This window comes from Lepidochelys kempii, chromosome 5 (assembly GCF_965140285.1).
Source record: "Lepidochelys kempii isolate rLepKem1 chromosome 5, rLepKem1.hap1, whole genome shotgun sequence".
NCBI lineage: Eukaryota > Metazoa > Chordata > Testudines > Cheloniidae > Lepidochelys > Lepidochelys kempii.
Window position 1 is genome coordinate 116,434,056 of NC_136384.1, and position 27,952 is coordinate 116,462,007.

Sequence of the window (27,952 nt, forward strand, 5' to 3'; positions counted from 1 at the left end):
AGCTTCAGCTTCCAGCCATTGCAGCATGTGATACTTTTCTCTGCTCGACCAAACAGCCCATTATAAAATATTTTTTCCCCATGTGGACACTTACAGATTTTAATCAAGTCACCACTTAACCTTCTCTTTGGTAAGCTCTCTCAATGCACTCCATATTCAGTGAGAGAGATTGTTGGTCAATAGCCAACAGGTCTGATGTTCATTTGGTTGTTTCCTTTGTTAGGTTTTGATACCGTTTTACTTGAATTTACTCAATTATCTTGACAAACAGGACCAAATTAATCCTTCATGTAATACCACCGGCTTCAATGAGGTTACTTCAGAGATGAGTTTGGCTCAGTGTTCAGGGAATTATTATAACCCTTAATCTGAATCCGTATGGCAACGTTTGCAGGAAATAAACAATACTCCGGTACTGACTGACGTGTAATCATAAAGGGCCAAGCTCTGGCTTGCGACACACTTGCTAGAAAAGGAACCACAAAAACAAGGAAAACCTCATGAATAATCACGTGTGCAGACCCTGAGCAAGCTCCCACTGATGTTACTGGGAATTTCGCCACTGGCGTCAAATGTCAATGGGATTAGGACAAAATATTCTATAGAACATGTGCCAGTGTTATGGAATAAATCCAAGTCAAAGTGGATGCAAGGCAAGTATTCTTTGCTAACTCTCTAATCCATGATAACCCCCCCGCCCCCCAACCCAAGACACCCCAGTTGCTTAAGCACACCCTCTCCCAAAGCTCCAACCTTGTGGGTACACTAGTTTACCTCTCCAGGGACATATGATAGTTGAAGTACATAACACAAAGGGTTTGCAGAGGAATTCTAAAACCATTTATCTTTACTCTAGATCAGTGTTTCCAAAACAGTGCTGTGTCACATGAAGGTCCTAGATGGGCCTAGGCAAACATACGCTTCTCCTGGCCCGCAGTGGCGGTTTCTGTCCCATGGTGCTGGGCCCAGCTCCCCCTGTTGAGTCCTGGTGCACTGGGTCACAGCACCACTCAGCTCTGGCCCAGATGGCCCTCTGTCATGATCTGAGTGGTGCTGCGCCCCCATACATCAGCTCACAACATCCAGAATGGGGAGCTGGGCCCAGTCCTGCAGGACAGGAACAGACACTGCAGGGTGAGTGCAGGCAGGGTGAGCCTGCTCTCCAACCTCATTCTCCCCAGGGCCTCCCCTCAGCACTGGGCTGGGATTATGGTTGTGCTGCTGGGGAGGAGGGTGCACATGTGTAATGCAGGGGTCTCAAAAGGGGTCACCTTAGTAAAAGATTAGGAACGACTGCTCTAGACAGCATCAGAGATCTACAGATCCAGACAAAACAATAAAACATCTACACACACTTCCCTGCCTCTGTTCCCTCACCCCTTCCGAGCATTCTTTGGGCTTAGCTCAGAGTCCTGTAGGGGGTCCAGATCCTCTCCTTTCTTGTCATGCACAGCCTTGTCTTCTGCTTCTAGTCCCTTCTCCTTCCCACTAAATTGGCTCAGCTAGTGAGAGTCTCCTCCTTTTATAAAGTTGCAGGCCTCATTATCAGGTGACCTCAATCAACCTCATCAGGTGATCCATTGCTCAGTTACAACCCTACCTGGCTGGACTGGTTTTCCTGGTCTGGCCACCTTCTTTGACTAAGGGGGCTTCCATTTCAATAGAAGACTGTCAAGGTTTAATGACCCTCCATTGTTAGCCCTGTATTGCCAAGCCTTGAAATTTTATCCCTAAATAAGTATAAAGACACCAGAGCCGGCAGGCTAGTCTTACAATCAAAATGGAGTTTGCAGTTTGATAAAGAGATCAATGCAGAGAATTCATAATCTCGAACTGAAAGTAATAAATTGTACACAGATTCCCCAAATCCCCACATCAATATTAGGCTACATGAAACAACAGGAGGCAAAAAAAAGTTTCAGACAGAGGTGCTATATTTAATATGACTGTGCCCTGTTAAAGCTCTTCAGCATTTTATGTATTTGGAGGAATAAAATCTCTGCAGATTTGTCTAAAGTTTCCCACTGATTCCTACTGCCTCTAGTTTATCTACATTAGACTGGGAAATTTTAACTCTTGTTTTTATCATATCTTAATGATTGCCTTTGAAGCAGATATATTTATTTTTTAACAATTTGTGAAACATGGACTCATTTAAAAGGAGGACAAGTTGCAGAGCAGCCTGTAATTCAAATGTTAATGGAGCAAGCTTTAAGGCAGGACCTATTTAGTACGCTCCCCACAAGCAACTGAAACATACATTTATGCACCCACAAGAAAGAGACAACTGCGTCACAGCTTAATACAAAGTCAGCTTTGCAGTTAATCCAAAACATTCTCAAAATCACAAGTTGAACAACTCAAAACCTGGCCTGATTTAATCAGACAAAGGAGATCATCAACAGGAACATTCTTGATGTTTCCTGTCCTTACCATTATATATTAGTACACTGAGCAATCAAAGCATCGGATGCACTAACAATAATCAATAAAATATGTACGCAGAAGATGACAATTTTGAAAACTCTGGCACCATTCCGTAGCTCGGGCCTTGCCTTTTCTGTTCATCACAGTTGAGAGTAAAATTTTTCAGCCACACAAATCCTTGAATGATAATTTTTGTTCATTTTTTTTTACATAGGATGGAGAAAATTCATAACTGTCAAATTCTGGTCACTTTGACAACATGTAAAGTAAAATATTGGTCAATATGACTAGTGCTCACAAAAGATGAACTCTAATTGAAAAAGATTTTTAAGAAGGAGATTCTTCGAAAAAGAAGAACAGCTGGGTTAACAGCAAGGGGTCTAGTACTGAATGAAAACGTGAAATTTACACATAAAAACATTGTCATTTATATTCTCTTGGGTATTATGTCAGACTAGCAATATTCAATTCTTCCACTTTTGTATTTGTATTAGAACTTATATCCACTATTTACAACAGGCACTAAGAGGAACACTTTTCTGAGAGGTCAGTATTGTAAGCCCAATTGTAGTCAAATAACCATTATTAGCCAGTTGTACACACAATTAAAATATTTGCATGCCAAAGATAGTGCATGCAAATTAGGTGTGTAATTGTATATACATTTTGCATACTCAAAATACATAGCAAATTTGTGCTAAAAAGAAGTGGACTTTAATGGACCAGCTTTAGTGGACCAATCTGAAATGATCAGCCTGTGGATGATGCATTCCATCCAGTAGAGGTACCCAATTTTGTGGGAGGGTAGACAAAAGATATATTAGAGAAAGGCCAAGGAATCAAGATTTCAGTTTTTCAAAAGTAACTAGTTGGATGTTGGTTTGGCATACCCCCAACCAGGGCACTTCAGATTCTGTTTCCTTTTTATCTGAACGACCAAAGTTTGGGCATTAGGGAAGGAAGTAAAGAAAAGTTTCCAGTTTCTTGAACAGATTTTAGTTAGAAGTTGTTGATTGTAAATTACTGATCATCATTCATCACCATCATCATGTTCCCATTACGCCTGTGGCATTTAGGGCGGCGATGAAGCTCGTCCACTCCTGTCCGTTTCTGGCAAGTCTTTCAACGGTTCCCCAGCTGTGCCTCAGGTTTTTCAGCTTGGCTTCCACAGCTCTTCGCCATGTTGTTTTCGGACGGCCTCGTTTTCACTTGCCTTCAGGTGTCCATGTTATTGCTACTCTGGTGAAGGAATCAATTTCCATCCAAAGCACATGGCCAATCCATCTCCAATGTCTCCTGGCAATGATGATGCTCATATCGTCTTGGCTAACTGTGTCAATAGGTCTTGGTTTGAGATTGTTCTGGGCCAAAAGGTACGGAGGATTTTTATGACATTTATGATTTTTATGAAGACAGTTTGAACATATCATTTATCATCATTAAGCACCAACAATGTACTTGGACCCATACAAGACCAAAATACAGGCTGTCTCCCCCCCAAACAGCTTACACACTAAACAAAGCAGAGAGAGAGGACAGGATATTTTTAAAACAGTATGATAATGTTATTGTTGACTCACTTCTTGTGGGCAGAGCAGGAGGAATGAGTCTTCAGGGAGGATCTAAGTGAGGACACGGAGATACCATGGTGATGGTTTTATAAAATCAAAATATACAGAGAGAGGGGATAGGAGATATAGATATAGATAGATAGATAGATATAGATATAGAGAGCTATATAAAGGATTTGGATAATGACAGCATGGTGGCGTCAGCGAAATGAAGTGTCTTTCTCACCCTGCAGGCCAGATTCCCTCACGGCTGCACTGGCAGTGCAAAAATATTTCTGGTTTTTTGATCTCTCAGTCTATTGCTCTAGAGATGACCATCCCTGGTGTATACGTAGTACCATTACTTCACAGTGGAATGCAGAACAGTCACGAGAGACAATGGACTGGGAAGGTGCAAATTCTTGTTTCAGCACAAACTTCAATAAGAACGACCAAAGACGATCAAAAAATCTAGTGAATTATAAATGGATTTATATTTTAAGCTAAGTTTGAAAACTCCCCAGGATGACAATCTTGTTTAATCATTGATTTTAACCAACATACCTTTTAGTTCACTGTAACTGGACAAATGTAACTAACTTCGCTGGTTGGGACTGCTCTTTTTTAAAACATAAACGAAGCAAATAAAAAACCCCAAAAGCTTGCTGGTCTAAATTTCAGATGGGGCTAACAACAGAACAGCAGAGGAGATATATTTTTAGGATTTCTGAATAGTAGCAGTCTGTCAATAAGCTGCATGATTAATAAACACTTTATGTTACATAGATAAACATGGAGCAAAATTGCCAATTGTTTTGTGAAAGGATGAACTGTTCGCAAACTGGAGAGTAACAGTAGCTGCTTGTGGCTTAGGCATAGTGACAACAGTGTTGTGTGATATAAAAGCACAGTGATACTTGGTATGCACCGCTGCGGTCTGGGGATCACGCTAGTCATGCCATGGGTAAGCCAACAATAGGAGAAGAGAAATCTTAGTGTTTAATGTGCGTTGTTTGCCCTGAATACCTCTCTAATTAATACACCCTAATAAACATGGGCTGGCATCAAAAGTACAGTTGAACTGACAAAGATACGTGAAGAAATACTGACTCAGTGTAAGGAAGATGTTGGCCTGACAGCCCTGGATACTGAAATACTCTGTCCACAGAACAAGGTATGGCATGAACAGCAGCAACTCCTGCTTCCTGTCTAGGATCTGCAACCCTGCTGGAGGACATGGAGAGAACATTTCTTCAGTTTCCCTATCTGTTCAAATCTCTGGCTGCTCCTCCAAAAAGCCTACCAATAAAGGGCTAATTAACATGCATCGGACAAAGCACACTTTACAAAGAAATACACAATAGTGCATGATGTTATATTAGCATTATTTGAGAAATGATTGCGTACTTCAAAACCAGTGAGGCTAGACTTCACTAATTTATATCTGTGTAAATCTAAAGTAATGACATTGACTACAAAAGAAATACTCTGGATTCACATCAGTGTAAATATGAATAAAATCTGGCTCTGTCTCATCACATACAAGGGACAGAGATAAGGCCAAGTTACGCAATCTGAACCGTGGAACTTCCTGACTTAAGTGCGCGCAACTAAAGGTGCTGGGGGTGCTACTGCACCCCCTGACTTGAAGTGGTTTCCATTATATACATGGTTTATGGTTTGGTTCAGTGGCTCTCAGCACCCCCACTATACAAACTGTTCCAGCACCCCTGTGTGCAACTGTGAAAACGTTAATGCTGCCCAGTATAGTGTAAGTTTTTCGATGTAGTCTATAGCATTGCTTACTGTAAATCAACAGGACATACAGATATTCTGATTAGGTTAATGTAATAAAAAGCCATTGCCTTACTCTTTGGTTTGTCTAGTCCAACTCTTAGACTTGTATTCAGTAAATAGCGTTTTCTATAAAAAAATGTAAAACCATTTTTTTCAGCAATTTTAGATGCTTATTTTTTAATTGCATCAAAAATTAAGTGAAAATTTATTGGAGCCCCTACCTGTTTTGAAATCAATGGCAATTTTAATACTGAATATAATGGAGCGGATAAGGACATTTTATATTTGATCACTGGGGGACAAATTTAGTCCTAGCATAAGACTGTACCAACTCCACTGGATTCATTCCATTAATTCAACTCCACTGATTCTACTGGAGTAGCTATTGCTTACACTAAGGCTGAATGTGTGCCTGTATCTTTAAATGAGAAACTGTTTTCAATACATATGGTAAGTAGACACTTAGAAAATATCTTGCTTTAATTTGCTTCATCTACACCCCATTTTATTACTTTTTGTTCTCATAAAACAAAATACTTGTAAGAAATGACATCTGGGAGAAAGCACAGATTTCCTGAGGGAGGAGGAGAAGCAGAAGCCACATCAGGAGGAAAAGTGAAGCAGAGAGCCAAATTCTGCTATCACTTACACCAGTGCAAATCAGGAGTAACTCCACTTATGCCAGTGAAGTTACACCAGTGTAACAGATCAGAATCAGACCCATAGTTTGTAAGGCACTTTAGGATCTTTCTAGGGCTTTTAGGGCTAGTCTACCCTAAAAAGGTGTTGTTACTATAGCTATATTGGCAGAGTTATACTGGTAGAGCCCCCTATCCTGCAATTTATGCTGACCTAAGGAGATCTTTTGCTGGTCTAGTTAAAGCAATTCTCTGAACAACATAAGCTCAAGGACTCTTTTGCCAATATAGCTGTGGGTTTTGCTGGCATAGCTATGTTGGCTAAGGGGTGTGGATTTTTCACACCTGAGGGACACAGTCATGCCACCAAACATTGTAGCATAGTCCTGGCCCGTATGAAAAGCATTACGTAAAACATTACTGTCCTTATTAAAACAGAAGAATATGCACATTGAAATATACTGCTACCTATGGCCAATAAGTTGCCCAGCACTGGCATAGGTATGTTTACAGTTCAATAGAATTGTATCGAGATTTGAATATAAGCTTATTTGTGTGCTTGGATTTCCCAGCTCCTAGCACATGATGGGAGAATCCGAGATAGCAGGGCGGAAGAATCACTTTGTTCATCCCCTGGCATTTTGCAGGACTGCCCCATCCATCACTCCCATGAACCTCGAGTGTAATTTGTAATGGAGGAACTCATGGGAGCCCTGGATCTGGTAACAGCTCGATGACATTGTGCCAATGGAAAGCTTGGGTGGTTTTGCTCAGGTAAGCTGAACCTTTAGATTAAAAACACTGGTTTCAAAGTACGCTTTGGGTACCCAATCGCAGCATATGTTCTCACCCTCTCTGTGACCTTGCACAGGGTTCCACAGCAAGGAGACTGGACATATTTTTTGATTCATCTCTCCTCTTAATGAAATATAATGTAACTGCATGTTAATCAGTAAAGTTCAGTAACCAGAAAGTGTGCTTTTAAAAACTCTTCTGCCTTTGTGATCTTGTTCCTTCAGATGAACTCCACCATATTCTGAAGCTAAATTTAGCCTCAAAACCCCACCATTTACAACAAATTCCTTTTAAAATGCTAATAAATCTAAAGAACAGGAGACAGCCCTGCCTGTAAGTTGCAGGCCAGCTCAATGCATTGAGTTAAAAAAAAACAAAAACAAACAATGACAACAAAACGAACACTGCAGTGCATCAAGGATTGTGCAGTGCATCAAGGATTGTCACAGCTTTTCAGGAACAGATTTTATTGCACAGCTCAAGTCACCGTTATCCAACAAAAGGCAACGTACTGGGAACAAATCCTCAAAGCTCACAGCATCTACCTCTGACAGCTAGCAAGTGATTGAACTGACACTGTTGCTATAGCTCACCATTTTATGGTGTACTTACCATGTGCAACTGCCACTGTCCTCTTGAGGTACAGGGCTGGCATTAAATATAATTCTTGTAGGCAGCTATCTAGAGCACTAACTTTTTTTTTCAGGAGACCCTGATCCAGCTACACCAATCCCCAGACAGGAGAGTTTTCAGGAGCAAAAGTGAGAAGCTCTCCTGCCAACACAGCGCTGTCCACAGTGGCGCTTATATCCGTGTAACTCAGGTATTCACACCCCTAAGTGACACAAGTTATGCCGACATAAGCTGTAGTAAAGACGTAGTCGAAGATGTTTATACATTTGAATTTGATACTGATGGAAGCACCTAAACTGGCTAGAAAGCAAATCCAAAAAGGCCTTGCTAAAAGGCCAATAGTTTTTTATCTTTATTTCTTTTGGATGTCAACACAGCTTACTTGAGGCGGGGGAGGGATAGCTCAGTGGTTTGAGCATTGGCCTGCTAAACCCAGGGTTGTGAGTTCAATCCTTGAGGGGGCCATTTAGGGATGTGGGGCAAAAATTGGGGATTGGTCCTGCTTTGAGCAGCAGGGTGGACTAGATGACCTCCTGAGGTCCCTTCCAACCCTGATATTCTATGATTCAGTGTGTCAGTTTCAGGGTCTCCTCTGAGGAAGAGGGGATAATCATCATATAACCACCACTACAGGCATTTTGCACTTCTAGAATACCTTCCATTCAAGGATCACAAAACATTTTGCAAGCATTCATGAATTTAGCCTCACAAACCCCCTGTAAAGCTGGTATTATTATATCGGTTTTATAGATGAGGAACTGAGGATAGAGATGTTAATTGGCTTGCCCAATGTCACACAGGAAATCTGTGGCAAAAGAGTGCAATTCACTTAACAAGATTGGGCTTGAACCACAAGACCATGAATGACTCAAATTAACATCTGGAAGTCACTCTAAAGATGTAACGCACTATACAGTTATCTGTTATTTATTATGAATGGCACTTGGTTCGCTGCAGGAAAAGAGAATAAGCGCCAGGAGCGAGGCATTATATATACAGCAGGGCTGTCATTTGGTCAGTATATTGAAATCTCTCTGGAGCCCCATTAGAATTTTTACCAAGAATCAAATTTAAATTTCAAAATATTTACAGTAACGTCTCAGGGTGTCCTGCTTATCAGCTGTTCTGAAGGGCATGTTTTCAAAGACTTTCCCTCTGATTCAATTATCCGTCCTTGCATTTCTCCTTAGAACTGCCCGCAGTGCTAGCAAGTGAGTCAGCTCTACCTTTTGCCACATGGGACAAAGAACTTTTAGAACTCTGTCAAAATAACCAGGTCTCGGGAGTGGAGGGGAATGACCCACTAATCAGCAGGGCTTAAAAATACAGCCCCATCTTTTGCTTGACTCAAAGAGCTAATCAGGTAACCGCCTAACGGAAATGAGCTATGTACAACCCCAGTTTGCGCTTTGATTTTACAATTGCTGTACTGGGATTTAAAAGTCGGGTAAATCCCATTTTAATAAGCCAGCATCCTGTCTCCAGACTAGTAATTTGTCAGCTTTATTATTATTAATCCAGCACCAGCATTTGGAGTTGTTTCCCTTTTTCAAAAAAACTTTGATTCATCAGTTAGCTTTTGGTTTATAGAGCGCATGGCAATCTGTTTATTTAATCAGAGCTTGGCCCATTTTGTAATTTAGTGGGAGAATTTTGGCTCATTTCCTGCAACGGTGATCTTGCGGGGGCACAGCTCATCCTTAGCGGTTGCATTAATGTTTGAGATGATTTGTCATGTCTGTGTTCACTTTGGCAATCAGTTCCCTCCTCTCTGCCCAGAAGAAAAGGAAGACACAGACATATGTTTTTATGCATTTCCATGCTGTGGTCTAGGCTGATAGTTGCCAAGAAGATTCTGGAGGAGAGGCAGCAAGAGCAGGTGAGGCTCCATCAGCCTGCTGACATGGTACTTCCCCATGCAGGTCAGGGACATAACCTCTTTGAAGCTGCTGAATTCCATCAGAATTCTAAACAGAATTCCCATTCCCAGGAACAGATTGCTGGAATGCAAGAGGATTTGCACACAATGGACATATCACCAGCTGGATTACATTCCTCGCTCTGCAACTGACTCACTCTGGACTTGGGCAAGCTCCTTCGTCACTCTGGCCGAATTCAGGAATAAGGGAGTTAACAACTAAAACTGCCTTTACTCTCTCTGTATTCTGCAGCCAGCACAGACCTCAGGGCTGCTCTAACTTATGGAGCAGTGTTCTCCAAACACCTCTGGATTATCTCTCATATCTCCTGCCTCTGACATGTCCCCCATGCTGGGCACAGAGACGGGGGATGAGGTGGAGCTGCTTTAGCATCTCTATGCCAGTGGGAAAGCCCTCTCTACCGTAGCCATATCCTCAAGGGCCTGTTTTCACCCCTTTAAGGCCCATTTATGCTGCCAGTGTGGTGTAAAGGAGTCACAGTGCAACAGAGAATCATCCCCTCTGTGCTTAAGTTTTCCCATCTGTAACACTGGCATAACAGGTACCTACAACACAGGGATGTTGTGGATTACTTAATATCATAAAGGCAAATTTCTTAACTGGCCATTCCTTTCTGGGGTCCATTGGGAAACTTGCGTCTCCTTTGCCTCACACCACATTTCCTGCTCCAGTCAACAAAAACACATAACCCTTCCTCGACACACAAACAGAGGCATCTGCTTTACACACAAATACATACAAAAGCTTCTACTTTTTGCACATGTGCATACATGCACACAGAGACACAGACACACAGGCAAGCATCTGCTTTCTACACACAGAGGGACACATTTCTGGTCAGCCATGCTCGTAATGTGCATTTAACCATTAAAAAAGGGGAACAGTGCTAATACTTCATTAATAACTTGTAGGATACAGAATTGCAACTTCTGACTTGTGGAGAACCCTAAGCCCCATCCATTCTAAACGTGCCCACGGGCCCGGTGCTAACATTTGCACAGAGAACCCCTTTCCAAATTGAACCTTGCCTCTCCTCTCTTTCTAAGATGTTTTTAAACCTTCACGAAATAGTGAAAGTATTTCCCATTTCTGGAATCTAATATTTGGAGACAATAAGTTAAACACTGATCTATCTAGAGCCAAGTCTCCTAAGTCAAGGGAAGTGTCTGGTTTTGTTGCGCTATCAAGTGTCTGAACCTCTGACTGAAAGTGAATAAATCCAAGTGCAGCACACCCACTACTTTCACAAACACCTACATAATTATTACAAAGGAAATCCTAGTTCACCATTATACAGGTCACCTCTGCCCTCCCCTCCACTCCCCCCGCACACATTGCACTCTATTCTTACTACTTCCCTAACTGTAAATGCTGCAGCAGAGGGAACTGGCCTATTGACAGAGGCACGAGTTCATTTATTTAAATGGTCTGTCTTGAAACATAGACATTTCATTCCTAGTGGAAATCAACTGTGACAGGTTTGGAAAAGGCTCAATGAAGGGAGAGGAAAAGGAGAATTCTCCACAACGTTAGGCTGTATATTACCACTTACCAAAGGCTCTAGTTCCTTGCGGTCTATGACGTTAAGCTCTGTTACAAAGTAATAAAAGTGCTTGTAACAGGTATTGACATGGGCCTCAGCTCCCATGATGATGATGCGGTCGAAGTGATGAATGTAGACATGAACGAATACCCGGAACAGTCTGCACAGGATCTTCTTGCAAATCTGAAGGAAGTTCTTTGGAAAGGGAACACCTGTGAACAAAGACGGGAGGATAATTGCTTTCTGAAAGGGAGTTCTGAAGATTCAGATATAGGTGCCAATCTAGCAAAGCACTTACACCTAGAGCCCTGAGCACATACGAAATTTCTATCCATATCTGATTCGCAAACATGGTCTGTGGATATAAAGTGGATATCCACAGATTTGCAGGGCTCTAGAAGTAACATTTGGATCCTCATCCATCCACGGTCCATGGAGATCTACGTCTATGGATCCAAAGTGGATATCCGCAGATTTGCAGGGCTCTACTTATGCCTGTGCTTACCTTTTTACCTCAGGTACTGTGATTACTCACATGTTTAAAAGCGATCATGAGCTTAAGTGCTTCGCTGGATCAAGATCATAGGCACTGGGACTGGTCCCACAGATAACTACAAGGGCTTTGCCATTTACTTTAATTTGGGCAGAGCCAGACTTGTAATGTCCACGCATATGAATCTGATTCCCAAGTGTACCATCTTACTTACACAAATCATTTTCAGCTCCAGGACACGGTTCCTTGTGCTATGAGATCAAGCCCATGATACATGTGATGAGTTTGGTTCCAGGGGATAGATCTTATTGACTGTGTTGCCATCTTTATACAAAGTCTAAGGTGGAAGAGACTGCTCCAGTCACTTTTTAACCTTCATCCCTATTCTATGCACCTTTTACAACGGCTATTTTAATAGAATGTCTCTTATAAAGTTGGGGCAGCTGCCCCAGTGTCCCATGCACTGTAATGAATAGGCACACACTCCAAAGCTGCAGCTACTGGCAAGGGAACAGCCAGACATCCACACCACAGTACTGAAGAGCACCTCAAAATTCTCTTAAATGAAACCTGATCTTGCAAGGTGCTCTGTATCTTCAGTTGTCACTGGACTTCAGTAAAAGCTGAAGGGATTCAGCTCTTCACAGGATCAGGCCCCTAATGAGCAGCTGTAGAGATAAAGCAATTTACCAGCACCCCATCTAAAAAATCTGACCTAGAGCCAGCCTTGCGAAGTATAGTAGTGTGAACTTTATCACACAGTCACTTTGCATGGCTTTGTGCGCCCTCCTGATTTTTGCTTGGATTCTGGGGTTTGATCAGATCCAACAGCAAAAATTATATTCACTGTGTTTTGCAGAGATATCACCCACTGACCAGGTTCATTTCAAACATGGCCTGGGCTCATCTGAAACTCGATACAGTTTCCCTCTAAAGGTTTACAAATGCCTGGCCCACATTTCAGGTTCAGAATGAACGTCAACACCAGGTGAATACTCACCTGGGCTCGGAGTTGTGTCATGAAGGTTTTGCACAGCTGTAATTAGAAACTCTGCAGCTCCCCTCACAGTCTTTTGTTCCAACTGCGCTAGAGCTTTTCTTACTATTCCTTTATACCCCTTCTGAAGTGCTTTACAGTTACATTTGCACTTATACAATACAGCAATTGATGTGAAGGCAGCAACTGTGTATGTTACAAATTATTTCAAAAGGGAGAAAACACTCATTTTTTTTTCCTTTGCGTAATTTATTACCAAATGATTCATCTGGGCAACGAGAAACCAACCAGGCATTTATATAAGGAGATTTACTCCTTTTTAAATATTTGGTGATACAAAATATGTCTTCTCTATAAGTAACTCAAACACAAGGCTGACAAAACCAAATAGGGAAAAGCCTATGCTCAGGATCTCCCTCCTCCACTTCTAAACACCAGTGTCCAGACAGCACTCTCAGTAATGTTGCCACCTATTTACATTTAATTTTAGTTGAAAGCATCTGTTCTTCTCCTTTAAAATATTTCTCAATCCTCACATCATCCTTGTGAGAGTGCTATAGGAAAGTATATTATCCCAATTTTACAGATGAGTAAACTGAAGCACACAGAGGCTAAGGACTGCCAAATAAATAAGCATGGAAGAGTATAAGAGGCAAAAGAACATATGCAAATCCATAAAGCAGAAACCACTTCTGCAAGAGCAAATTCCAAACTCATGGAGGGAGAAGGGCATGGCCACATAAATCCACTGAACAGATGGGAAAAATATAGACATCCTGCAGGAAACCTGTGAAGGCACATTGCCAGCCGATCCACTGTTTGAAAAGAGAAAGGGGTAGACTAATTCCCCTTCTGATGGAGCTCATATTGGTGGCCAGTCTGTTGCAACTCATCAACACATACTGAGACTCCAGAACAACTGGAACCATTTTCAAATGCTTGAATCCCAATGCACAGGCTGCTCCACATTAGTTAATGCTGCTGTGGTCAGCATTAATTTACAGGGAAAATCTCACCTCACTTCTACTACCTTGGAAAACAGCATAAAGTGGCTGATCCCCAAGTCCTTCTTCATTTCTGCCAGATACACAGCATAGTGTTTGCAGCATTTCTCATTAATGTAAATAGAAGGGAGTTGGTGGCAGCTGTTACAGAAGAGCTCTATCTTGGTGTATGTGTAAATAGTTAATAGATACAGTGACATCAGATGGTGCTCAAGAATATGCAGTATAGCTCCAAGGTTTTGCAGAACTCAAAAAACCTGGTGTGTGCAGCTATTTACATGAAGCACTTAACAGTGGCGATGTAGTCTACGTTATGGTTGCATAGCTCCATTTTCCCTCCACGGCCACCTTCCCTGGTCCTTTGCTGTGTAAATTAATTCCCATCTGTTACCCTGCACGTCACATGAATGAGGGGAGCAGATAGGTTTAAGTAACTTGTCCAAGGCCACAGAATGAGGCCAATATCTCAGGAATAGAACCTAGAAGGGATCTTGATCCCTAATCCACTGCTCTGACCACTAGAATAGTAGAATATCAGGGTTGGAAGGGACCTCAGGAGGTCATCTAGTCCAACCCCCTGCTCAAAAGCAGGACCAATCCCCAATTAAATCATCCCAGCCAGGGCTTTGTCCAACCTGACCTTAAAAACTTCCAAGGAAGGAGATTCCACCACCTCCCTAGGCGACGCATTCCAGTGTTTCACCACCCTCCTAGTGAAAAAGTTTTCCTAATATCCAACCTAAACCTCCCCCACTGCAACTTGAGACCATTACTCCTTGTCCTGTCCTCTTCCACCACTGAGAATAGTCTAGAATCATCCTCTCTGGAACCATCTCTCAGGTAGTTGAAAGCAGCTATCAAATCCCCCCTCATTCTTCTCTTCCGCAGACTAAACAATCCCAGTTCCCTCAGCCTCTCCTCATAAGTCATGTGTTCCAGACCCCTAATCATTTTTGTTGCCCTTCGCTGGACTCTTTCCAATTTATCCACATCCTTCTTGTAGTGTGGGGCCCAAAAATGGACACAGTACTCCAGATGAGGCCTCACCTATGTCGAATAGAGGGGGACGATCACGTCCCTTGATCTGCTCGCTATGCCCCTACTTATACATCCCAAAAAGCCATTGGCCTTCTTGGCAACAAGGGCACACTGCTGACTCATCCACTTCTCGTCCACTGTCACCCCTAGGTCCTTTTCCGCAGAACTGCTGCCTAGCCATTCGGTCCCTAGTCTGTAGCTGTGCATTGGGTTCTTCCGTCCTAAGTGCAGGACCCTGCACTTATCCTTACTGAACCTCATCACATTTCTTTTGGCCCAATCCTCCAATTTGTCTAGGTCCCTCTGTATCCTATCCCTGCCCTCCAGCGTATCTACCACTCCTCCCAGTTTAGTATCATCCGCAAATTTGCTGAGAGTGCAATCCACACCATCCTCCAGATCATTTATGAAGATATTGAACAAAACCGGCCCCAGGACCGACCCCTGGGGCACTCCACTTGACACCGGCTGCCAACTAGACATGGAGCCATTGATCACTACCCATTGAGCCCGACAATCTAGCCAACTTTCTACCCACCTTATAGTGCAATCATCTAGCCCATACTTCTTTAACTTGCTGACAAGAATACTGTGGGAGACCGTGTCAAAAGCTTTGCTAAAGTCAAGAAACAATACATCCACTGCTTTCCCTTCATCCACAGAACCAGTAATCTCATCATAGAAGGCGATTAGATTAGTCAGGCATGACCTTCCCTTGGTGAATCCATGCTGACTGTTCCTGATCACTTTCCTCTCATGTAAGTGCTTCAGGATTGATTCTTTGAGGACCTGCTCCATGATTTTTCCAGGGACTGAGGTGAGGCTGACTGGCCTGTAGTTCCCAGGATCCTCCTTCTTCCCTTTTTTAAAGATTGGCACTACATTAGCCTTTTTCCAGTCATCCGGGACTTCCCCCGTTCGCCACGAGTTTTCAAAGATAATGGCCAATGGCTCTGCAATCACAGCCGCCAGTTCCTTTAGCACTCTCGGATGCAACTCGTCCGGCCCCATGGACTTGTGCACGTCCAGCTTTTGTAACATGTTCCCTTCCTACCATATGCATTGATAACCTACACTCAGAAATGGTTAATCCAAATCATTTGTCAAAATGTCATGTCTGTTCAAATTTAAATGGAACAAAACCTTTCAGATTAACAACTCAGTAATACGCCTGTGGTATGAAGCTGATAACTTCAGAAAGCTTTTGGATCCCCAGGCTGTGGCTAAACCTGGATTAACAAGATTGGGCTGCATTAAATCAATGGGAAACAAGACCACTGGTGAGGTCCTCTGTATTTTGTCTCGTGCTTCCACCCACCGGTCACAAAATCTGGCAAGACAGGAATGGTTCACATCAATGTTCATGAAAAAAAACATCACTACAAGTGAGAGAGCTAGGAATTGGGAACGAGAGAGAAAGCCGGATTCTGCAAGATGGTGGAGCTCGAGAGCTCCCTTACCTCCCATTATAATTTTCCATGCACCTAACTAAAAATGTACCCATACTGCTCAATCCTTAGCTGTCCTGAGTTTACAGCTGGCACAGCTGAGGAGGGGGTTCCACATCACCTTTCCACTTCCCTCCACCATCCCAGACCAGTTGAAAGCCCAAACACGTGCTGATTAGGGATGTAAATAACGTTTTAAAAAGGCCAGCAGCCTGTGGCAGTTGCCAAGGATCACAGTCCTTTACTCCACTTCTGGCGCGCGCGGATACGCACGCGCACGCTCTCTCTGGGTGCCAAAGGCAGGGGCACAGAGCTGGCTACAATAGGTTTATAAAATCTTAACTGCCATCCTTCTGTAAAAAATGCTGGACTCCCAGGGCACAGAGCATGCAGTGCTGGAGCTGTGAATTCCGACCCCACAAAACTGAGATTTTGAGGAAATGGCACTGTATCGGATTGCCTCACCAATATCTGAATCAAAATGGGTAGAAAGCAAAGGAGTACTTTTGGGACCTTAGAGACTAACAAATTTATTTGAGCATAAGCTTTCATGGGCTACAGCTCACTTCATCGGATGCAAGTGAGCTGTAGCTCACGAAAGCTTACGCTCAAATAAATTTGTTAGTCTCTAAGGTGCCACAAGTACTCCTTTTCTTTTCGCGGATACAGACTAACACGGCTGCTACTCTGAAACCTGTCAAAATGGGTCAAAGCCTGTCAGAATTATCCAAGGGCCCTTAAGAACAGCCATGATTATTTCAAATGATCCCAATTACTTATCTTCTCAGGCCAAGTGAATACAATATATCAGGAAATGACAGGGACATCAGTTAGCCACTTGCTAATAAGGTGGATCAAATTTCAGCCTTTGGAGTGTTGCCTAACTCCATGAATGACCGCCCCACTACCATGCTCCAAAAATTTAAAAAAAAACCCACACAGATCTCCAAAAGAAAATGATGTAAAATATATTTATGAAATGTTAAGGTCTGAATAGGAAATCACCTAGGATTGATTTGTGTTATTACAGGTTTGCTCGGATGGATAAAGTGTGAATTCTCCACGGCCCCGTATTCTGTTGTTTCGACATGCTCCATAATAGAGAGTAATTAGTTCCCTTTCCTCTGGGATTGAGTGACATGTCATTGCTAGCATACTGTCAAAATGAAGGAAGAAACTCATAGGCCAATATTAATTAGCTACCATTAGTTTAATAAATCAAACCAACAAAGGCAAAGGGCCTGATTCGCTACTGCCTTGCACCCTGTGTGCCGATTTACAGATGTGGGTGTATAACCCTACCGCTGGTGTGAGTGGAAAATTCCTGTTGGTGGCATTTTACATGCACTTTGCACTCGTTTTGTAGAGGTGTAAAGGATAATCGGGGTAGAGCAGTAGAAAATCAGGCCATAAGGTCGCACATGTTCAGTGTTACCATAAAACTACCTACATGAGGCCAATTTTCATAGCCCTGAGACACCCGCAGCTCCTCTGGACTTCAGTTGTGGATGCTCAGTACCTCTGGAAATCAGGTTGCCTGAAAAATCTATTGCACTTACTGTAGATGTAAAACAGACTAAGGCATCTAATTTCCATCACAGATTAACACATTGGTATTATTCATCCATTTCCAGAGCGTCAGGGAATTCACAACACTGTATATTAGAAAGTGAAATCATTTGAATTCCACTTGCCAAGCCACAGGTCTGTGTTTTGGTTTGCAGTGTATGATCAGATCACTGGCTTAAGCTTGCTTTTATCTAGTGGCTTTATGGCTATACTCCCTCCCACTAAATCCTTTTCATGTTAACATGTAATACTAGCATGCTAAATATATTCCTTCCTACTTTATGAGCCATTAATTGTGGTCTTAGTCCTGAGGTCCTTAGTCCTTGGGATTTTGCCTGACTGAGGGCTGAACAATTGAGTAGGACCTCAGGATTTGGCACATACCAATGTAAACACTCAGTGGATAGAGGTGGCTGCAGCTTTACACTGAACAAATTTCAGCCGCCTTCCTGCTCTGTTTTATCCAAATCAGCAAAAAAAATGAATGCTCCTAGGTTTCAGCATCTGCCTAAATTTGAAGATTGGGTACACTAACTCCACTAACATCAACATTAAAAAGTCAGTGGAGTTACTCCAGATTTAAATTGGGATGTGTGAGGTCAGAATTTGGTCAGATGTTTTGCTCCCATTGCAGCACCCATTTGTTTAGACGTAAACCAGCTGTGGAACGCTATCAGTTCTCAGGAGTCACTTGTACTGATCTCACTTAGATCTCTGACTTGGTAAATCACTATTTGTCACTAACTTGGCTTATCAACAACACTATTTACCTCCCTCTCCTTCACAATCCTCTATCTGACACACAGCCCAAATTCAATCCTTCCTTTTCTGGCACTTTGTAGTAAAAAAACCCCCAAAAAACAACAACAACAAAAAAGTATTTAAACAGTTGGACACTATTTTTTAATATAATAAATTCCAAAAGAGGAGATTATTGTCTTAATATAAGTCAAAGGATATTGGAGGCAGAGGAAGCACAAAGGCACTGGATTAAATTGTTGAGCTATGGATATTAAAAAGCAGAACAACAAAAAGACGACAGTGGAACTTCTGAGCTAGCTGCTTCTTGCTGAAGAAAAAAAAAAAAGGATTTTTGGATGAGCTAACTGGCCTCAATTCAGTTGCAAACTGAGCCAGGGCTCAGTGCTGTGTGAGAAGGGGAGCGACAGAAAGATTCTTTCTGTTAACCTGGAGTTCAGAGTCCCAGGGCTCCCGATTATGTCCCAAGAATATGCCAAGTTATGCAAACGGCTCTCAAACATTCCAGCCACGCAGTTCAAGCTCCTTTGGTTCTATCCTTGCACGGATACACACATAACCCATAAACAATTCTCTGGAGATACAAAGGTCAAGTATATCAGAGGCGCTCGGCTACCTTGGTGATAGGTGCAGCATAAAAACAAGATAGTTTTATTTTATATCCACTCTCTCTTGTTCATACTCCCCCGTTTTTCTGTTGCTGTTTGCTTGCACTGAGAAGGGCTTGATCTGAAAAGCTCCCATTAATTTCAGAGAGGCATTGAGCCTGATTTACTGAAGAACAGAGTAAGAGCGCTACTTCTCTCTTTCTTTTTTTGAATTTGAAAAAAGTTTTCTTCTTCTTTGCAAACACAGCCTCATCTCTCCTTATCTGTGTAGGTTTTATCCAAAACAGGACACAACTTCACGGTTTGCACAAAGTTACTTTGATCTTGTAGCCAGGCTGGGTGAGTGCACCCACACCTGACCCCCAGATTATTTAATACACTGGTAAAGTGAGTGACACATTCCTTTCTAGTAGCTGGCATTCAGGCTTTTCCAAATCATGACCTAATGTTACAAAAACAAAAATTTCAGTACACTTTGCCCTTCTAATCATAAAGACTAGAGGATAACAGCCTAGTACTGCTACCAGCTAATGAGATAAGTGGTACCTCAGATTATATATTACAATGGAAAAGTGTGTGACACATCCCTTGCCGGGGAGTGGTCAACTAGAGGATAGCAGCCTATTACTCCCATCAATTAATGGTCTGTTAGCTCACATGATAAAGGTATGTGCTGTGGTGAGGAAGAGCCTGGGTTCAAACACTGCTGGTATCCCCCAAGCACCACAGGACCAAATGTGGCCAGGGTGAATAGAGGCCCTGAGCTGAATGGGAAGGGGTTCCATTTTAAAAACTCACAGACTAGACCTTCTGATGCCTCTCCTTGTCTCAGCTTCTGCAGAACTCCCAAAGGGCCTGCAAAATGTCAAGTCCAAAGTTCTACAAAGTCCTTGGTCTACATGGGAAAAAGAGCCACCCTCGATATGGTTTGACATTTTTGTTTTTGAGGAAGCCGGCTGTACATTTCAGACTTGTTACATAGATGGTAAGTCTGTGTGTAAGGTTCCTGAATGATGTACACCTGCCATGTGACATGGAATGAAAATAAATCCCCATTCCAGGGACGTCTTCTGGGATCCTAATAGTATGTTTGCAATGATCAAAAATGTCTGTTTCTGTGTTTGTTGTTTTGTTTTCATTCTAGTTCTATCTGGGAGAGTTTGGCGAGTCCCTTGGTGATTGTGCACAGAAATAACACTGCATATGTGAAAATCCTTCCACAAGTTGTAGAAATCATTCATTCATTCTCAATACTTCACTTAAAAATATACATGGAAAAAGAAAAGACGCCCCTTGGGAAAGAGACTGAGAACATGCCATTTCAAAACTAAAGCTCAGATTTGTAATGAGGAGCAAGGAATATTATTCCCGTTCCCCTCCTTCTCTCTCCTCCTACCACCAGCCCCAAACAAGAGTCTTGTGAAAGATGCCCTAAGCTATTGCTCCTGGAAACTCTTCTGTGAAGCATCAATCCTTCCAAGCAGATGTTTCATGTTATCTCTGTGTGTTACTCAAGGAAGCGTCTGCCCCAAGTGCCAAGGAAAACAACCCCAGTGTTGCGGGACTTTGTTCCTCCCCAAAATGAGCTGACAGCTGCAAGTGGTTAGAGATAAACCAGGCTACTATGTACTTGCATCCTTCTCGATGTTGCCCTCCTGCCTGTTATCACAGCAGCTGGGCCAGAAGAAAGAAAAACAGACTAATCTGTGATCACACTTTCTAAACAGATCAATAATTACTACTACATATTATTATTTTTACAGGAATGCCATTAGCAGGCAGATGAAAATGCTTCTGCTCTCAAATTACATCTGATGTGCCTTCAATGAATGAAATGACTAGTTGGGCTATTGTTTACTCCCGTACGCTAATGATGCTCAGATACCATACTGATAGGCTACACAAACATAAGTACATTAGACAGATGGATTCTGTTCTCCTGTTGCAGATAGAAGAACAAAAGGTCAGAACTCCGTTAAATGAAACCTGTCTATATCCAACCAGCAAGCATCTTCCCTGGTTGGTCTTACAGTAGATTTGAAGACAACTCTGCCGCCACAAGTCAGGAAGAGGATGATGTACTTTTCTTTCGCTTGTTCAACTAGTTTAACAACAATCTAGCCAGAGGTGTCTTCTGGGTAAAACCTAAAAACACAAATCCCACTGAAGTAAGTGGAATCAGGGCTTAAATCCTCTCACCTGTGTGCAGACTCTGAAGATTCCCTGGCTGTTTTCCTAAGCAAATTTAACCTGGTGTCCTTGGCCAAGATTTCACCTTTTCCCAGTTGCACTGTGTGCCAGTTGGTTGCTACCCTCTCAAATGAGAGCTGGCTACATTTCAATGATGCTGTATATATATAGGAAGGGATCTTCAAAAGCTTGCAGCGGGGGGGGGGGGGGGGCAGGGTCCTAGCCGAGCCTGTAGCCATGGTGGAAGCAGAAAAACTGAAGGGAACTTGAGAAGGAAGGGCATTTCCAGGCTATCAGTGACTGACAGGTCTGGTTCAACGCTGTAAACAGGCTTAAGTACCCATTGTAATGGATCTATGGACCTTAGCACAGTGAAGGCACTGGGTGCAATGGAAAGGAAGGATAGAGCCATGTGTCCGTGTCACTGCAAATCATAACGCCCTAGCCCCCACAAGCAGCTCTAGATGCATATTAACTAAGCAGGGTGACATGATGGAACTCTGTGGCACTCTGCATTTGAGCGCCTTTATACAACATTAATATATTATTCCCATTGGTTCACACACACACCCACACACCCCAGAATCACTCATTACTGAAATGCAGCCACCTTGGGGGAGGAATGCAGCAACCATTTAGCAGCACCCAACATAACAGTTTAGCGCATGAAGAGAAGAACAGCATCTTCAGATGAACCTGCAGGGGGAATTTAGGTAAACAGAATGTAAGTGCCCCACGGAGGACTTTGGGCAAGACATCAAGATTAACATCCCCACTGCATGAGGAGCCATAGATTCATTAAATAACTTTGTCCTCAAAATGCTTGTTCTGGCACTGTGAGCAGTAACACTGCCTCGACGTTCCTCTGTGGTTGTATCCTTTGTCAGCAGAGTCTTTATTTTTGTTAGTAACACTCAGTATATTTAGAAATAAACTTTCTGGTTTTCCATTTATTGCACACGCAGACTAGAAAATGAAGCCATTTCAACAGCCCTTTGAAAAAAAAAGGATATCATAATTTTAAAACAACACGTTTATTTTCATAAACTTGTCTCTTTCCTGGTACCACATTGAGATTTGTGACGGTACAGCTGTCAGTATGAATTTGATGGCTCCAGACTGGGAGTGATACAAGATAAATCTCAGAAGTAGCTGTCTGGGGGCAGGGAGTCGGGAAGGATTACCTCAGGCCCTGCTGTGATACCAGATTGTGCTAACTACTCTGGGACAGCTTTCTGAGGAAGTCTGCAGGTACCATACTGTTGAAACAATGGATGGAGGGATAAGTCTTTAGGAAGCCATTCCCCTCCTCTCTTTTTTATCTGTCAGAAACAGTCCCTGAAGAATTCACCACTCTGACACACCCTGTCAAAGGATATAAAATGTGTCCAACACAGCAACCTCTACTGTTTATAAGCCAGTCATAACAGGGAGTGAATCTATAATCTTCATCCACAGGGTGGCTGGGACCAGTGCCCAAACATGAACTCACTCAGTCAGCAGCATCTTGGAATTGGTCTCATTTTGGGAAAATTAAAGGGAGGGGAAACGGTCAGATGGAAGACCTAAGTTTCATGTGTCCTCTTGGACTGTCCTGTCTTGCTCCCAACACGTGCCTGGGGAAGTACACTCACACAAGAGGCTTTGTGTTTGGGGACACCTCAGAGTACAGCATTTACACCACAGAACTTTAACTACTAAGACAGGAGTACCCAAACTTCCATGACACCAAGAGATGCTGTAGTAACTCACCTGTCAGTACTCTGTTACCATGGTGCTAAGCACAATACAGACAGACCACACAAAGAGGGAAAGAGCTACATTTTTGCAAATCTATCTCTATATATATATTTAAAACCTGCACACACGCACATATGTAGCCTTAACATTTGTTTGTACTTGTATCTGCCTTAAAGGAAGAAAAGAAATTGCTTGCGTTCCCCAGTGTTAAAAACACACTGTTAATCAGCTATTTTCATCCTGCAGCTAGAGGAAAGGGGCCCATGGGCCACATCTGGCCTCTGAGTGGGGTTTTCAGAAGGCAAACCTATTGTGATGCCAACTCCTTTGAGTGTAAAAAAACAAACACTTTAAAACGCATACAGAGAAGAGCAAACCTCAGCAAGCCAGGATGGATCTGCAGTAAAAGGGGATTATCCCTCTAAAAGATACAGTAGACTAATATTTAGCCTTTTAATGTGTTTACATCGTCTATCTAGCCTATTTCTAGTGCAGCCATCACCACAATATTTCCATACCAAACAGAAAATTAAGGGTATACCTATACTGCAAAGAAAAAGCAACTGTACCAAGTCTCAGAGCCCAAGTCAGCTGACTTGAGCTTTGCACTGCAGGACTTAAAAAGGCAGTGCAGATGTTCCCACTCAGGCTGGATCCTGGGTCCCCCTTGCTGGGTTTCAGGGCATGGGCTCCAGCCCAAACATCAACACAGCCCTGCAAGACTGACTCAGTTTTCCCGGGCTCTGAGACTCAACGCTGCGGGTTGTTCTTTGCAGCGTACACATACCTGAAGAGTCACTTTAGTTATATTTGTTAAGTCAGGGGTTCTCAACCTTCTTCTTTCAGAGCCTCCTCCCTCCCCCCATATGCTATAAAAACTCCATCGCCCACCTGTGCCGCCACAACTGGTTTTCTGCATATAAAAGCCGGCGTTAGGGGATAGAAAGCAGGGCAATTGCCTGGGGGCCCCACGCCACAGCAGACCCCTGCAAAGCTAAGTTGTCCAGGCTTCAACTTCATCCCCAGGTGCCAGAGCTCAGGGCCCTGGGTTTCAACTCTGTACAGCGGGGCTTTGGCTTTCTGCCCTGGGCTCCAGTGAGTCTAACACTGGCCCTGCTTGGTGGAACCCCTGCAAGCTGCTCGTTGTCCCCCAGGGGGCGCCAGACCCCTGTTTGAGAACTGCTGTGTTAAGTGATGACACTGTGTTTGGCCATGTACAAGACAGAGGACAGACAGTCTGTTCACTTATAATCTAAACAAGACACAGTTACCAGATCACTTGGAAGCCCAGAGTTGGGAATACTTAGGATTTTTCTTTCACCATTATTATTATGCTATTAACTATCTGCTTGTGAGTATCAAAGAAGAAAGGGCCAGATAGTCAACTAGCATAAACCAGCACAGCATTACTAAAATCTACAGGCATGAGGTGAGGATCTGGCTCTTTGTCTTCGGAGAGAGGGTTGGGCCAAAACTGGGAACCAACAATCAAGAAAAAATCCTGCACTGTCCGTATGTTGTTTCTTTCTCTCTCACTATCAGTTTCATAGATTATTAAGGCCAGAAAGGGATCATTCTGATAATCTAGTCTGACTTCCTCCATAATTCAAGGTATAGCATTTCACCCAGGAATTTCTGCATCAAGCACATAACGTGAGACAATAAACATGTGTCATAGGTCCAGTACTGATGGGCCTAGGGCTAGATGAGTTACATCAATCATTATACCCCAAAGTCTTGCTGGGTGGACAACCTTAGCCTAAATCACAAGACCAGACTATGATCAGCTACTGTTACTTGTTTCCATCCAGTGTCCCCCCTCTTCAGTCTTTGTCACTGCACACAGGTGCTTCTATTTTCCAGTTTTGTATTCTCCTCTCCCCCAGGAAGGAGTTCCACTCTCCAAGCAGAATGCTTCGTGTCCCTTCCCCTCTGAGATTTTCACCATGGGATGAAAATGTCTAGACCACTAGACATTACATCATTAGTCCTGTTATATCATTAGATATAAACATCCTAGGCTTTGCTAATTAGAGCACCATAAATACTAAGACCATGCCATATGAATCTATACTGAGCTTATTAAGTGGGCATAAATCAAGCTCCACATCAGAGAATGGTGAGATCTTCTCATGTTTGGTATGAATCATCACTTTGCACAGTGGGACATTTTCCACATGAAGAAGGGCTTTTTGTTTTGTACATAGGCTTTAAAAAAACAAACAAAGAAAAAAATGACTATTATGTAACTTTTTTATGGTGCACTGAGCAGTTTCTCTCCAGCTGATCTGGGCAGGTCATGGTCAACTCAGAAAAACCCCAGGTCCCCTAAAGGCAGCAGAATATATCCTGTTATATAGATCCCAACCTGAAAGCACACAACCCCAGCCAACTACTCATCTTTCACTTTATTTTCTGCAGTATTCCTACATTTAAGCAGATTCTCTCAGTTCAGTTCATTTCTATCCTTGTTTACACAGATTTATCTTAACCCTTAGGTCATGCCTGACGTCTGTGACTGAGTTAGAACACTAGATTTTCTAGCAGCTTGTTCTGGAGGTTTTTTGCCTCCTCTGTGGCATGGGGCACGGGTCACTTGCTGGAGGATTCTCTGCTCCTTGAATTCTTTAAACCACGATTTGAGGACTTCAATAGCTCAGACAAAGGTGAAAGGTTTTTCGCAGGAGTGGGTGGGTGAGATTCTGTGGCCTGCGTTGTGCAGGAGGTCGGACTAGATGATCATAATGGTCCCTTCTGACCCAAGTATCTATGAATCTATCCACTTCACATTACAGTACAGCATCACCACCAAGGAAGCTTGGGGATATCTATACAAAGAGAGCTCTCCACTTAAGATAGGTGGTTCCATATGTGAAACCCTCCTATATTAGAGGGATATTAAACCCCCCAAAATCTCCAAGGCCATAACCAGAACCACAAGACAAATGTAAATCCTGGCATGACTCAACAGGTCCACATTTTTTATTTATTACCCATTAAAGTACTAGATCCATGTGGCAAAATGCAGCTCCAGTGCAGCTCCGCTTATCAGATTATGCTGCGTTTGCACTGCTAATGACCCACTGGAATAATGACTTTTAAAGAGCAGCACTAAACATCAGTAATTCATGTGGGCTGTGTTATTTTTCATCATCACAGAAAGGATTAAAATATGCTCCTGCTACAGATGACTTTTGCTTTGCTCAGTTACATTCTGTCCATCCACCCATAATCATCCCCTGAGAGTGGAAATTGCAAACATTTTTATTAAGGCAGTAGAAAAAATTTGTCTAGTTTCCCCCTACATTTTGCATGAACCTGTGTACCCTTGGCTGCACTGGTGAGCTTAACTGTTCATTGGTCTCCATCTAGTTCAGTGGTTCTCAAACCTTTGTACTGGTGACCCCTTTCACAGAGCAAGCCTGTGTGTGCGGCCCCCACCCCTTTATATTAAAAACACTTCTTTACATATTTAAACCATTATAAACGCTGGAGGCAAAAGGGGGTTTGGGGTGGAGGCTCACAGCTTGCAACCCCCTACATAATAACCTTGTGACCCCCGAGAGATCCCACCCCCCCCAGTTTGAGAACTCCTGATCTAGTTCCCAGGGGACCTGGGCTCACAGCAGGAAAATCTACTGTCACAAGTGGCAGTCTAAGCAGAGGCCAAAGAATGAATGGGCATGGAGACTGATCTTCCTTCTCATTCTTGGAGGTTCTCTCCAGACGAGGGGTAAAGCAGTGAATCATAGAGATAGCTTCACTGCAGTTGCCCATGCTGCACCTGCTTCTGTGGATAAACAGAGGACTTAAATCATAGAATATCAGTATTGGAAAGGACCTCAGGAGGTCATCTAGTCCAACTCCCTGCTCAAATCAGGACCAATCCCCAATTTTTGCCCCAGATCCCTAAATGGCCCCCTCAAGGATTGAACTCACAACCCTGGGTTTAGCAGGCCAATGCGGGCTATGTGGCCAAACCCTTTCACCAGCACTAAATTTGTACAGTTTGTTTGCAAAATTAACTGCCCCTGGACATATTTCTCATGGCATCACAAGAGACATGCCTATGTCTCTGACAGCAAGGGCTGGCCTTACCATGAGGCAAACTGAGGGTGCCGCTTCAGGTGCCAGACAGGGCACCACTAGGACCCAGAGTGTAGAAAATTGTGTCTGCTGCTGGTGCATATGGATTCTCTCTGCTCTAGACGCACAGGGATGTGGGAGTGTGGTGCTGGAGGAAGGAGGGCAGAAGAGACACAACAGGCAGGCAGGAGAAAAGGTGAGAGGGAATAACAGAAAGCAGCAGGAGCTGCAGGGAGAGAGAGGAGGAGGATCCTCTTATGTACCTCTCTAGCACCCCCAGGAGCCTGGACTGATTAACACCAGCTTCTCAGGGAGCTTCCTGTTTCCTGCTGCTTCCCTGAACCCACTTGAGGAGAACAGGCAGTCAACTGAAGCAGTAGGTGCCAGTTAGGCTCTTAAGACGCTGATATCTTCCCTCACTCAGGCCCTGCTACCAGCCTGCTTATTTGTCCCCTTCAATGGAGTGTTGAGAGCCACCATAGCTGGCACAGAACAGCAGTCATGAGTGGAAGAAGAAAACACCCCTCTGGGGCAGCATTAGAAAAAGAAAGCAAGCAAAGGAAGCTTTTCTATCTAAGCAGGAAGGAGCTCTCCTGAGATACATAGAAACAAATGTTCACGGTGAGCCGTCTGGCCCCAGTGAGGATGTGAGTGGTGAGGAGATGCCTGATCTTCCAGTTAGTCAGAGTGCACGTGA

At 43.1% G+C, this 27,952-nt stretch overlaps 1 protein-coding gene across 2 annotated transcripts in view; it reads right to left on the reverse strand.

Moving 5' to 3' along the window:
• Positions 1-27,952, reverse strand: part of MOB3B (MOB kinase activator 3B) — a 164,505-nt gene that overhangs the window by 19,597 nt on the left and 116,956 nt on the right. For both annotated transcript variants that reach the window (XM_073345567.2, XM_073345566.2), the window contains exon 3: positions 11,333-11,535. In XM_073345567.2, the coding sequence (XP_073201668.1) occupies positions 11,333-11,535 (203 nt within the window). The remainder of the gene's footprint in view (positions 1-11,332; positions 11,536-27,952) is intronic.